Source organism: Lissotriton helveticus, chromosome 11 (genome assembly GCF_964261635.1).
Source record: "Lissotriton helveticus chromosome 11, aLisHel1.1, whole genome shotgun sequence".
Classification (NCBI taxonomy): domain Eukaryota; kingdom Metazoa; phylum Chordata; class Amphibia; order Caudata; family Salamandridae; genus Lissotriton; species Lissotriton helveticus.
Window position 1 is genome coordinate 15,011,946 of NC_136072.1, and position 12,584 is coordinate 15,024,529.

General features: G+C 43.5%; 1 protein-coding gene across 1 annotated transcript in view; it reads left to right on the forward strand.

Annotated features, from left to right (window-relative positions):
* The window catches only part of LOC144791062 (putative cation-transporting ATPase 13A4), a 270,931-nt gene that overhangs the window by 111,151 nt on the left and 147,196 nt on the right, over positions 1–12,584 (forward strand). Inside the window, exons 8-9 of the mRNA XM_078665705.1 lie at positions 8,003–8,075; positions 12,272–12,403. Of these exons, the coding sequence (XP_078521831.1) occupies positions 8,003–8,075; positions 12,272–12,403 (205 nt within the window). The remainder of the gene's footprint in view (positions 1–8,002; positions 8,076–12,271; positions 12,404–12,584) is intronic.

Consider the following 12,584-nt stretch of genomic DNA (forward strand, 5'->3'; position numbering starts at 1 on the left):
TTACAACAATTTTTTTAAAATTACCTTTACAACGCATTCCATTACAACGCATACTACCTTTACAACGCATACCATTACAATGGATAACATTACATTGCATGTATGGTAAGTATTGGATAGTGTAGGGGTTAAAATTACTATTCTACCTCCAGGGGGTGCAACAGTAGGGTAGTGTTGGATAGTGTAGGGGTTACAATTACTATTCTAACTCCGGGGGGGTGTAACAGTAGGGTAAGTGTTGGACAGTGTAAGGGTTCTATGCGTTGTAATGGTATGCGTTGTAATGGTATGCGTTGTAATGTTATGCGTTGTAATGACATGCGTTGTAATGGTATGCGTTGTAGTGTCATGCGTTGTAATGGTTGCGTTGCAATGGCATGCGATGTAATGGATGTTGAGTTGTAAAAGTTTCGTTGTGATGGTAGTGCGTTGTAAAAGTTGCGTTGTAAAGGTTGTTTCCCGGTTGAGGATAGTCTATGTTGGAGAATCGATCTAAGAGTTTCCACACATTCCAAACAAATTGTACACCTGTTTGACTTGACCATGGGGATTTTGAATCCAATAAATTCAATACTTCTCCAAGGAGTACCCAAATCCCTCTCCTAGGAACAAATTGCATTAAAAAAGGATGATCTGAAACACCAGTATTGGTAGGATTGTCTGCATGAAAAGAGGGTTGCCCACCATCCTTCAAGTCAAGGTCATGGATAGGTGGAGACAGGTCTATACCAGAACTAGAAGCAACTTAACATTGGCATGGAATGACCTTCCTCTGCACCTCAGGACCGCACCGTCGCTCCAGCAATTCAGGAGACACTCAAGACCTAGATGTTCGAGGGATCACTCCACCACTCAGCAGTTAACCTCACCAGTACATCGCTACCCTCACGGTTGATTTGCACTGCTTTATAGATGCTTGATTGAGTTATTACCTGCTACTTTATGCCAACAGTGTTGAATACCAAAGACATTCCAAGGGATTCTCCTTAGGAGTGGATCCTGAAGGTCAGTGATGAACCTCCTTGAACTGAGACTCCTCAGAAACCATTTATTCTGCCAGAAGTAAGTTATAACTCACTCATAGAAGGAGAAACTTGTCTTTGATCTTCATTGGGGCCAGGAAGCAAATGAGGTATGAGCTTAGTAAGTGAGACCGTCTTTGACGGATGGATGCAATCTTCCATAGACTGCTGATTACACTACATCCTGAGCTGGCTCATACCTAGAAGCCGACTCATGCCTTGCCATATCCATACCACCCCCCTCTTTTATAGCAGAGTCAGACCCTGCAGGGTCCAAATTCTCAGAGGATGCGGGGAGATAAATCTTCTCAACCCACTCATATCTGTGCCCTCCATACCCACCTAAAGAGGTAGTCTCAAACAGAGGCTAATAGCCCAACAAGCAAAGGCAAATAGTTATCTAATTGTATATGACCTATTTTTCTATTATATATTAATATTATAGTTATATAAATAGCCCGGACCTTACAATCTTAATCAAAATTGTTCATTTATCTATTTTAGTTTTTTTTTATTGTTTTGAAAAAATGCAATTATCCTAAAACATTACAGGCCTTATTTATGAGGCCTTGCGTCAGTTTGGCGCTTCCGATGCGTCACTTTTAGTGACGCATCGGCGGCGTAAAACATGCTTCCTGTTGTGCACTATTTACAAAGTGATGCATCTAAGCAAATGCGTCACTTTGTAAACCCCTGCGCTACATTATACCTGCGTCAGGTATAATGTACGCGGGGGGAGGGCGTTTCCCCGCAAAAAGCCTCGTAGAAGTGACTCCGTGCAATCTATGAGATTTCACTGCGTCACTTCTAGGATGCCGTTGCGTCAGAATCTTGCGCCTGCCTCACAGCAGGCATTAGACTGACGCAGGCCCTTTTTACATGGGGCTTGCCCCTGTGAAAGGACGCATTGCTGGAGTTGCGTCACTTTTGTGACACACTCCAGCAATGCGTCACTTTTGCGCTTACAGATACGTCAGAAATACTGACGTATCTGTAACTCCTTGCGACATGATGCGTCATACATTAAATATGACGCATCAGGTATGTCGCAAGGAGCGCGCACTGAGAAGTGACGCAGCGATGCATCATTTCTCATAAATGAGGCCCCACGCCTCCACAAAACCACAACAAATGCATTTTCCTCTCAAAGCCATTGAAATTAGAAGGAACAGAAAGAATGCAGGAGTCACAGGTATCTGGCAAGAGGTATGCAACAAAGTATTACACAAAACATTCTAGTCAGGAAGGTACATTGAGCCATGCCATTCAAGGAAAAGGTGGGTCTATGTATGATGAACACTCAGAGGACCATGCATTGAATTAGGAAAGAGTGGTGTAGTCACAGCAGACCGCTGAGGAAGTGCACAGGGGAGGGATACATCTTGAGAGTTGCGAAACTTACAGCGCGGTGGCAACGCCTGACTGCAGTCCCTCCCTCTGAGTCAGAGAGGACCTCTTCCACTGTGTTAATCAATGTTCAGAATGAAATGGTGGCAGGAAAGATATAACCAGAAGGAGAGACAGGCAACAGAAATTGACTTATATTAGAATTACTGAATATTACAATTCATAAGTATGTAAAATACATATGTATAAGTGTAGTATTGTCCTATTACTACCTATCTCTTATGTTAACTTGCCCCTAGCTGCTCAGCCTGTGTGAGTGTACTGATTGTAATGTTGGTGTGTGGACTGTGAATGGATACTTGGGACTGTGGAGAGACCTTCTTACCTGCTTTATCTACTCTTCAATAAACCTACGTTGACTTCATCATACCTGAGTTGTCCTGATTACTACAATAAGACTTATAAGAACGAACAACAGAACACTTATCTTTCTGCCAGAGCAGCAAGAGGAGGACAGCTGCTCTGCAGTGTCTGTTCTGTGATTGGTGGACACTTGACAAGGTCATAGGAGCGGTTAGATTTGTCCAGTGATGTTAAATTGATAAATCTTTGTATTTGGTACTTTGCTGCTAGAGATCTCTCAGTAAAGAAGACCAGGCGTAGTTGAGCCTCCAGTCTGGTCACAGATTTACTATCTCTTGCCAGGAAGCTGATAGCTGGAAGGCTTGTAGGAAGTTAAAAAAAGAGGGAAGAGAATCTTGCGTGCCTGCTACCTTGTAGGTTGTTCCATCAGCTTTTTCAAAGGTGGATGTGGCATCCATTGTTTTCATCGATTTTAGGATGTATCTACATTTCCTAAAAAAAAGTAGGGACGAAGGATTGTAGTGAAAAATTGCATGTTGAAGAGTATATATTAGATATTGCATTATTACTCTTAATTCTTTTGAGAGTGAGCAGGCTCTGGTGAAATTTTCCTTACAGTGTAACTTTGCGTTACTCTTATTACTAGTAATTCTGCAATTATACCAAATCTTGTAGTTAAACTCCACTAGAGGCAAAGCACTTTAACGCAAACTCACGGAAACAACATGTATGACCAAAATGCGAATGGCTGCTGTTTCGGGCATTTGTGTTTTTTCACTTTTCGTGTGAAATGTGTTAAAAATAGACCCCAGAACTTATTTTGTCTACAATATTGCACATATTGCAAGTTTTGCATAATTGTGTGTAATTTTTCCTAAATGTTGCATAATTATGCAAAAGTATATTACACAAATTTCGCCCACTCCTTTAATGAAGCATGAATGAAAAGTTATATATACCGTATTTTCTGCCGTATAAGATGACTTTTTAACCCTTGAAAATCTTTTCAAAAGTCGGGGGTCGTCTTATACGCCGGGGCTCATTTTATAATCTGGCGAATATAGCCCAAACCAATTATTTTAACAGGAAAAGTATGGGGTCGTCTTATACGCCCAGTCGTCTTATACGCCAGAAAATACGGTATATTGGAAATATTCAGTCCTTCCTCCAGGCAGGTGGCTATACAGGGTCTGTGTCCAGCCCCAGTGGTGGGAGGACACTTTTCAAGAAGGAGCATCAGTCTTCCTACCTTTATGCATCACAAAAGCAAAAGAATGTAGGCAGAAGCCATGTCTCCATTGACAGACTCCTTTCTCCATCTTTAGCTCATAGTCAGACTCAAACTCTGGTTATTCCAGTCTTTGCTTTGATACTTGGTGCTCTCAACAGGACTCTGTGCTGTCTCTCCAGGATGTGGAGAAGTGTGGCTCAGAGGTTAGAGGCAGCAGACCTGGAAGCTGAGATTGGTCCTGGACCAGGGTTCAATTCCCCGCCTCGGCGGGGTCTTGGGCTAAAAATTCCACGGACTCGATAATTCTCGCCCAGTGCCTCCTCGACTCACGGGTTCACACTCTGCGACTCTGGGCAATAGCTTGCTTAATCTCCACAACGGCCCCTCGCGGCGGGATGCCTGACTTTCACCTTGTGGATACCCTGCTATCTCACAGGGGAATACCAGGAAGGGTTCCCTAAGCAAGCGCCGGGAAACCCACTGCGGGTAGCTGTGCGCTATATAAGCTCAACTACATTTACATTTACATTTACATTCCCATGTCTTAGATGACAATTTCCAGTAACCCCTCCATCATCTGTAAGCTCCTCCGGGAAGTCGCCAGATATAATGAGAAAGAGAGTATATTCAAAAGTAGAAGCGTATTGTAAGGAAATATATTCATGCGCCTTAACATCATATTGGTATAGGTACTCTATCACAACGGTGACAGGTTATCTTTACCGCCTAGATAATAGTTTGCTGCCAAATGTATATGCAGGAAGACAATGGGTTTTATCGTAGTGTGATTAAACACCTCTGACACCTACAGAGTTAGGGCTATCAGAGCCAGACAGATAATTCTCCACACCTTATTAGATGGACAGAATTAGAGGTCAGTTTTTGCTGCTCGTCACCACCAGGAAAATCCTGGTAGTAAGGGGTAGTCAAAACTACTAAATGCCCCCTTTGCCATGGGAGAGGACTTGGTAAACCTACACCTCTCTAATGGGACCTGAATAAGCCCGAAGAGTTTTTGGGTTTCCGTGCTCCCAAATGGGGCTGCCCAGGTCTGGAAGTTTGAATGAAGTGTTCCCATTGCACTACTACCAAGGCTGATTTGCATGAGGTAGGTATTTGTTTAGAGAGCAAAATAGGAAAAAAGATGATGGAATGCAGTAATTTCCAGTGCCTGAGTTTAATTCAAGCATACTCATCAACTTTTTACTTCCCTTAATTCCAATAGGGCCACTGTGTGCTTGCACAAATACACTGGCAGTCACGATTTAAACTTTATCATGCCGACACAGCGAGCGGCCATTTTAGAACAGTATAATTACAATTCCAGATTAAATTGAGCAGGAGTGCAAGAAAGAAAGTGAGTGACCCCGTAGAGCTTAGCAGCTGCTGGGCCCTGTTAGAGAAAAACTAAAATAACAAATATAAACCCTGTGAAGTGGGGCCGCACAGGGAAGCAGTGGATGATGCGTGTTAGGGTAGGGGTTTAGAGTTTGGCGGAAAGGGTACTCTGCCAAACTGAGGGCCTCACTCACCAGCCCTTGCACCCTCTGAGCATCACTTGATTTGACCCTCCAGTGGGGCTGTGTGCTGAGCCATATTTTCAAGGCCATGTAAACCCACCCTGCGTGGCATTTCATAGCCTTGTACACCTGACCCGCGTTCACGCATACCTCTGTGTGAGAGAGGCGTTCCATGGGTGTAAGTAGGGGTGTTTCCACGCAACATCCATGGAATCTGATGCATTCCTAGATTTACAAGGTTTAGGAAACCTGGGGCTAAGTCAGATTCCTACGCCTCCCTAGTGAAGCATGAGGGAAGCGCAACAAGGAGAAATACCTTTATTCCGCCTCATTTTACCATTTTCTATGTGTTCTCCTTCCTGCGCAAAAACGATCATCCCTGCAATGTAGGCGCCCTTGCACCATGTCACAAGGATGCCTGCATTGGCAAATGGCAGCCCATTGTGCACCAGCGTACGGGAAAAGGACAGGACTGCACCATATCTCGAAAATACAATGCGTTCCTGCCCTTTTGTTTTGGCGCAGGGCAGTGCAGCAAGATTCATAAATGAGGTTCTGAATGTCTACCCACCTGCTTCACACACAGACGGACTTAAGTATGTCGGTGATGGAGATTACTCCATCACCATCACTGACATACTCCTGCAATGACCAATGGCGTAAGGGCCGTCGGATGTTTGTCCATTCGACCCCTTTGTCCGATTTAGTGTGGGCACCTTTTTACTCTCCTTTATCACTGTGAAAATCGTGACAGAAAGGGGCAGAAAAAACTTTTAAATGGCACCCTAGCCCATGGTGTGGGGGTCATTAGTTTGTGTTTCTTCAAAAACAATATTCCAATTTGACATTTGGTTTTTGGAAAAAAAAACACGTGACAAATGTAATTGACGGTACTATTATCAAACTTTAATACATTGACAGGAACCGCTGTGACCCTTGTTTCTGCCAATGAGAAGAGATATCTGCTCAACCAGCAGGCGTTCATCCATTCGGAGTACAGTTACTCTGTGAAGATGACCGAGTATTTTACTCCGTCGCCCTTATGGACATACTCCAAATATAGCGTCTCTAAGTCCCCTGAGGGAGAGCGGGTGTTGCCCCTTTCCATAAACAAATAACAAAAAAATATTGTTTTAGTGAACTATCTTTAAGGGTATTCCCATCTCTGCAATGCTGTAGACTGCAAACAGCACCGATGGACAACACGGTTAGCCACCGCTAAAGGCAGCGGTGTAAGGTGGCTGCCTAAACTCCTCTTTCTGCATGTATGTTTAAGTGTATTCAGTATGTTTTGTCTTTTGTGGTGAGTTTGTCGGAAACCCTTAGAATCCAGACACGCATCATCTGTGCAGGGACCCATGGGGACCATTCTCAGTAAGGGCGCGACCTAAACATTGCGTCCATTTTTGAAAAACATGGATGGTGTGGAGGGTTGAGAAAGAATGACTTTCCTGTTGACTTCAGTTCACAGATCCAGCCTGAGACCCTACGCAAGGAAGGAGGCATCACAGAGTTGCCCTAGGCAGAGTTAAGCTTAGTCAGTAATCCCAGGACAATTACTCAACCAGATCTTTGGTTGATGCTTTGACTCATGGCTCAGGGTTCATCATGAGAGGCTGAGGAGCTGTTGAACAGGTTCTGTGGACAGCTGTTTATGTGTTAGAAGACTAAGGAAATCAAAAGGGGGGAGTGAAGAGGTGATGCCGGTGGGCACCGAGGTGGGCACGTCCTCCTCTTGTCAGGGTTTTAGGTTAATCAGAAAGGGCCACCTCACATTGGGTGGATGTGTATCCAGATGTCGTTGGAGTACACCATCTTTGTTAAAATACCCCTCACACACCAAAAGGGCCCTTGGTGTCATGCTTCATCATCGGGGTCTTCCCGTCCCGCTGCGGGGCGGGGCAGTGCTGCGACAAACGGATACGCTGGAGCACCTTTAGATGGAGGTGCTATGTGTTGGGAGTGAGTGTCAGTGGGGTCAGGGGTGATATACGGTGTATGTTAAAAAATACCTGGCCTAGTGGAAAAAGAAAATTTTTATTAAACACTGGCTGGTATTATTAAAAGGAAAAAGTGAAACGGAGAGATGGAGCAGGTTAATGGGCTCTCTCTCCTAAGTGGGTCAACATGTTTCAAAGGCACGGGGCCTCTTCGTCAGGACCTAGGGGAGATCCCCCTGTCACTCACTAATGTTATCTCCACATAGGTAGAAAAAAGTGTATGTACAAAAAAGTGAAAAAAGAACTATGTGAGTAACTACAAATTAATAATTACAACACATATATGCTACCACACTAATAATGTAGTATGCTTATCAATGGGGGGATCAATGCCTCATGAGCCAGCATAAGACTGAAGGGTATGGTGGGGTATCAGTGTGCCCCTAGCACGATTGTGCTTCCTCCTTCGTCCGCGGCTTCCGTGGATATATTATGTGTTAGAAGAGCCTTGATTGTCCTCCTGAATTTGCACTTTGAGTAACACATGCATCTTTTCTTTTCTTTCACCATCTTCAACAGCAATCAGTCAAGCTGCACGAATTGGTCGAGACACATAATAGCGTCATGGTCACCGTATGTCTGAAAAATGGAGGTGAGTACTATTGAGGGTGGCCAAAAGTATATATTTGTTCCTGACATGATCCCTAATTCTTCAGATAATTACAGGTTTAATGCGTACTGTGAATTGTGCAGTCATCTGGCTGAATATCCTGCCCACGAAGGGTTAAGGCGATAGCAGCTGCAATGTATTGTCCATCCAGTGTGTAAAACAGTCCATACAACCTCGACACACATCCAGAATCAAAGCTCAACCAAGGCCCACATCTATTGTCCTTCAAGCGATGGGGCCCTGCATGCAACATTGCGGCACTTCATTGTGTGAAGGTAGAAAGCAGCACACATGGAAAGATAAAAAATAAGTTTAAAAAAAATAAAGATATTTCTCCTCATTACTCCTCTCTTGGGGATTTGTAGCATTTTGATGCACTCCCAGGTCTACCACTAATGGTACATCTGGGAATGCTCCAAAGTCCATGGGTTGTAGCGTGGTACACGCTCGCTCCACCCATGGAACGCTTCCCGGGGTAGAGTAATGCAACCCAGAAATTCTCTGTGTTGCTTTACTCTAGATTTATCAAACCATGCAGGCCAGGAACGGTGGCTTGTGCGGCTTGATAAATCTGAGTTAGTAGTTTCCGCGCAACAGGGTGCGAGGATGATGCAACTACTCGAAACGTATGCCCCCATGTTTGTCTGTTCTTTGTGAAGCTCAACCTCGCTCTTCTGAATAAAAGTGAGTCAGCGGTATCTCGCATACTATTTGGTCTTGAGGTACAACCTCTTGTTAAAAAAGACTAGGGGGCCAATTAGGATGTCGGGCAGATTGCCCCCGCCAGGCTGGCGGTGGTGGGCCCCCAGAGTGAAGGAGAGGCGGGGGGCGCACACGGGGGGCGAGTACCTGTGGTGCCCCACTGCATTTGCATAAACAAAGCGACAGGCACCGCGCGGTGCCTGCCGCTTTGTTTATGCAAATGTAAAAGTACATTTTTATACAGGATGCGCCCGCCACTGTGGGGGACGCATCCTAATACCCCCCGCGGGACCCCCGCCCTTATGGCAGGCGGTCCCGATTACCGATGGGATGGCGGGCGGACTAAGCCTATGTGTAGATACCAGAAACAGGGGTAAGCCACCTAAGATGTGTGTTTTAAGAGAAACCACACATGCTACAGGTAGGTATGTTAGGTGATACACTGCTTGGCCCTTTCCTTGCACCTCCTTGTACCTTGTCATAGGATTTGATGCAAAGTCAGACCACACAACTTGAGTACTTCTGTCTTGCAACGAAATCCTAAGCTTTTAGTTCTGGTCTCTGTTCTGCCAAAACACGTGCTCCCTCATATGAATTAACAAGGACCTGGCTCCTACAGGTCTGGGCTTTGTGTGAGCGTCTAATATTGGCATAATCGAGGGGCATATTATCAAGGGGGTTTACCTCCGCTTTTTTGGCTTTAAAAGCCAAGAAAGCGGAGATAAAATTATCTCCCTATTACCTAGCTGTCGCTAACACCAGTTAGCGACAGCTAGTAGGAGATAGCGACCATCTTGGGCCCCACTTTGCATGTCAGTGATATTTATCACTAATGACATGCAAAGTGGGCGTGCCAAGATGTTAGCGACTGGAAACAGTCGCTAACATCGCTATCTCCTATTACCAACTTTTGGAGATATTCGCGCTAAGCGCGAATATCTCCAAAAGCTAACACCTGCCCCTGAGCAGTTCTTAGCCATGTTATCCAATGGGAGGTGGATAACATGGCTAAGAGCATTAGCTCGGTAATGCATGAATATCGCTGACTTTACAGCGATATTCATGCATTGCGGCCGTTTTTTATCGCATTTGCGTTATCTGCGATAAAAATCGCCGCAGCTTAGCGGTAAAATTTTGTCTCTAACCAAGCAATAGCGATAATTATCGCTATTGCTTGGTAATATGCCCCCTAGGCTTTGTGCTTGAAAGTAGATCCTTGCTGCTGTTTGTGAAGATGTGCGATATTTTGCGTTGCACAAGCTCTAGCACAAACTTTTAGTTATCTGGGCACAAGATTCTAGAGGAAGAAAAATAAGCAGTGTTGTAAATGCATGTAGTTTTTTGGGGGGAATGTTTGGACAATCAAAAGATAGACTGCCAGATGTAGGTAATTTCTATTTACCGATTCCTAAATACCAAATTTTACCGATCTGGTATTTAAGAATCAGTAAATAGTATGTATGTAAAAAAATCGGAAATTTTTACCGATTCGGTAATATTCGTTATTACCATAAGGAATACCTTCCCATTCATTCCTGTGGGCCTGGAGGCCCATAGGAATGAATGGGAAGCCATTCACTATTACCGATTCGGTAAATACCGAATCGGTAATAGGGGGAGCATATTCAAGGGTGGCAGGGTGTCACATTGACACCATGTTGCACCCCTGAATCGTGCATGTGTGCACATGTGGCACACATACATGCTTTTCTAAAGGTTTTCGATATTTACCACCAACTTGTAGTGGTGGTAAATAACGAATCCTTAAATCAGAAATGCACTCACTTGAGTGCTCCCTGCATGGGATTTAAGGATTCGGTAATTTACCGATTCGGTATTTTAAGGATTCGGTAATTTACCGATTCCTTAAATTACTGAATCATTAAATTACCGAATCCTTAAATCCAGCCACCTACATTAGAAAAAGCCAAATACCGATCGGTAACAGCAAATTTACCGATTTTCAGCCGTTACCGACCGGTATTAAGCTACCTACATATGGCCTGTTGTGTCTCAGTGATAAAAATTGCTAACTCAACAGAACAGCGCTGTGTCCAGCTGTAGGATTCGTTTGGTATGAGTGAATGTAATAACAGCGCGATGGAATGCACATCAAGACACTTCCCACTGTAGCATCTCAGACGATTAGACGGATTATGGAGGTCTCAATGTTCAAAGCAGCTACACAGGCACACCAATTGCAGAGTTTAGGTTTGGCCTTTGAGACAACTGTAGCTGTCTGGACAGCCTATTATTTTTTCCCAAAAACATATATAATGTGCAGCAGCTGCTTCATCCATTAGTCTGGTAAATTGTCATTCACATTCTGTTTCCAACCACCACAGCATACCTCCCACCACTTTGAGTGTCTACCCAAAGCCTGCTCCATTGATCACCTCCAACTAAAATAGTTTCTATCTTTTCAGTGACAAAGCTGATGGAGAGAGCTTAGTTCCATTATTTTTTAAGTATCTTGCTTCATTGCTTCACATTGTGTGCTCAGTTAGATTGTGATTTATTTCCTCTCTCCTTTTTAGGTCAGGTCTAAAAACAGCTTTAGCTGCATTGCAAGCCTCAAGTTTTCCCAAATGAACACATGCAAGAAATACATATATACATAGAGGATAATTAGTAATTCCTTGAGGGAACTGTAGCTAAGTGTAAGGCCAGACCAATTTGCTTTCAGAATGATTCTTATTTATAGGTGTTATTGCAAAGTGTTTACAATGTGTTTTAATGTGACAGAGGGCCCGATTCACAGAACTAACTTAAGACAAATCCTAAACTTACTACCATTTTGGTATTCACAGGAGGCACTTAGGAGTCCTATAGTTAGAAGTCCAAACTTTACGACTCCTAAACTGAGAAAAATCCAAACTTTAAGACTTTCGGTATTCACAGAAGGCATTTGGGAGTCCTAAAGTTAGGACTCCTAACTTCTGTGAATACCAAAACGAGTAAGTGCCTTCTGTGAATTCCAAAATGAGTAAGTGCCTTCTGTGAATACCAAAATGAGTAAGTGCCTTCTGTGAATACCAAAATGGTAGAAAGTTTAGGATTTTGTCTTAAGTTATTTCTGTGAATCGGGCCCATATTAACTTTGTAGCTGCATGCAATGTGAGAGCTTGGAAATGTCATGAATTAAATTTGTCTCCTTTACAAACAGAAATTTTAACGATAAAATGCTTGGAACCACAGAAAGACCTTTAGTTAAAACATTAGTAGATAAACCACAAAATATTTTCAAATGCACACTTTTTATTTTAAGCATATGATGGCCATGTTTTAGTGGTGACATATTTTCTTTTTGTTCTTGTTTGGCATAGGCATGCGATAAAAAAAATAAAACGGAAGTTGCTTGCCGAGACTAGACTAATTGGTTTTTCCAGAAATTATATATTGTGCACATTAGTAACACTGTTGTGAAATATCTACAATAAATAAAACGTGTTAAAAAATATTTTTTTATGTTGCAGAATACAAAGAGGTGGAGTCACGCAATTTAATTCCTGGCGATGTGATCGCACTGACTGGAAATAAGCTTTACCTGCCGTGCGACGCCATACTGATCAAAGGGAGTTGTGTTGTGGACGAGGGCATGCTGACAGGTGCGAACTCTATTGATGTCTATGACGCTGCTACTGTTCCTTCTCATTATGTCTCTGATCAGCATTTACTGCTCCCCATGTTCACATCTTAAAGTTACCAATGTATGGGTTTACAATGAATGATGCCTGCAGCAACTCCACATTGAGTGGCTGATGCCACTGTAGAAGGAGGAACATTGTC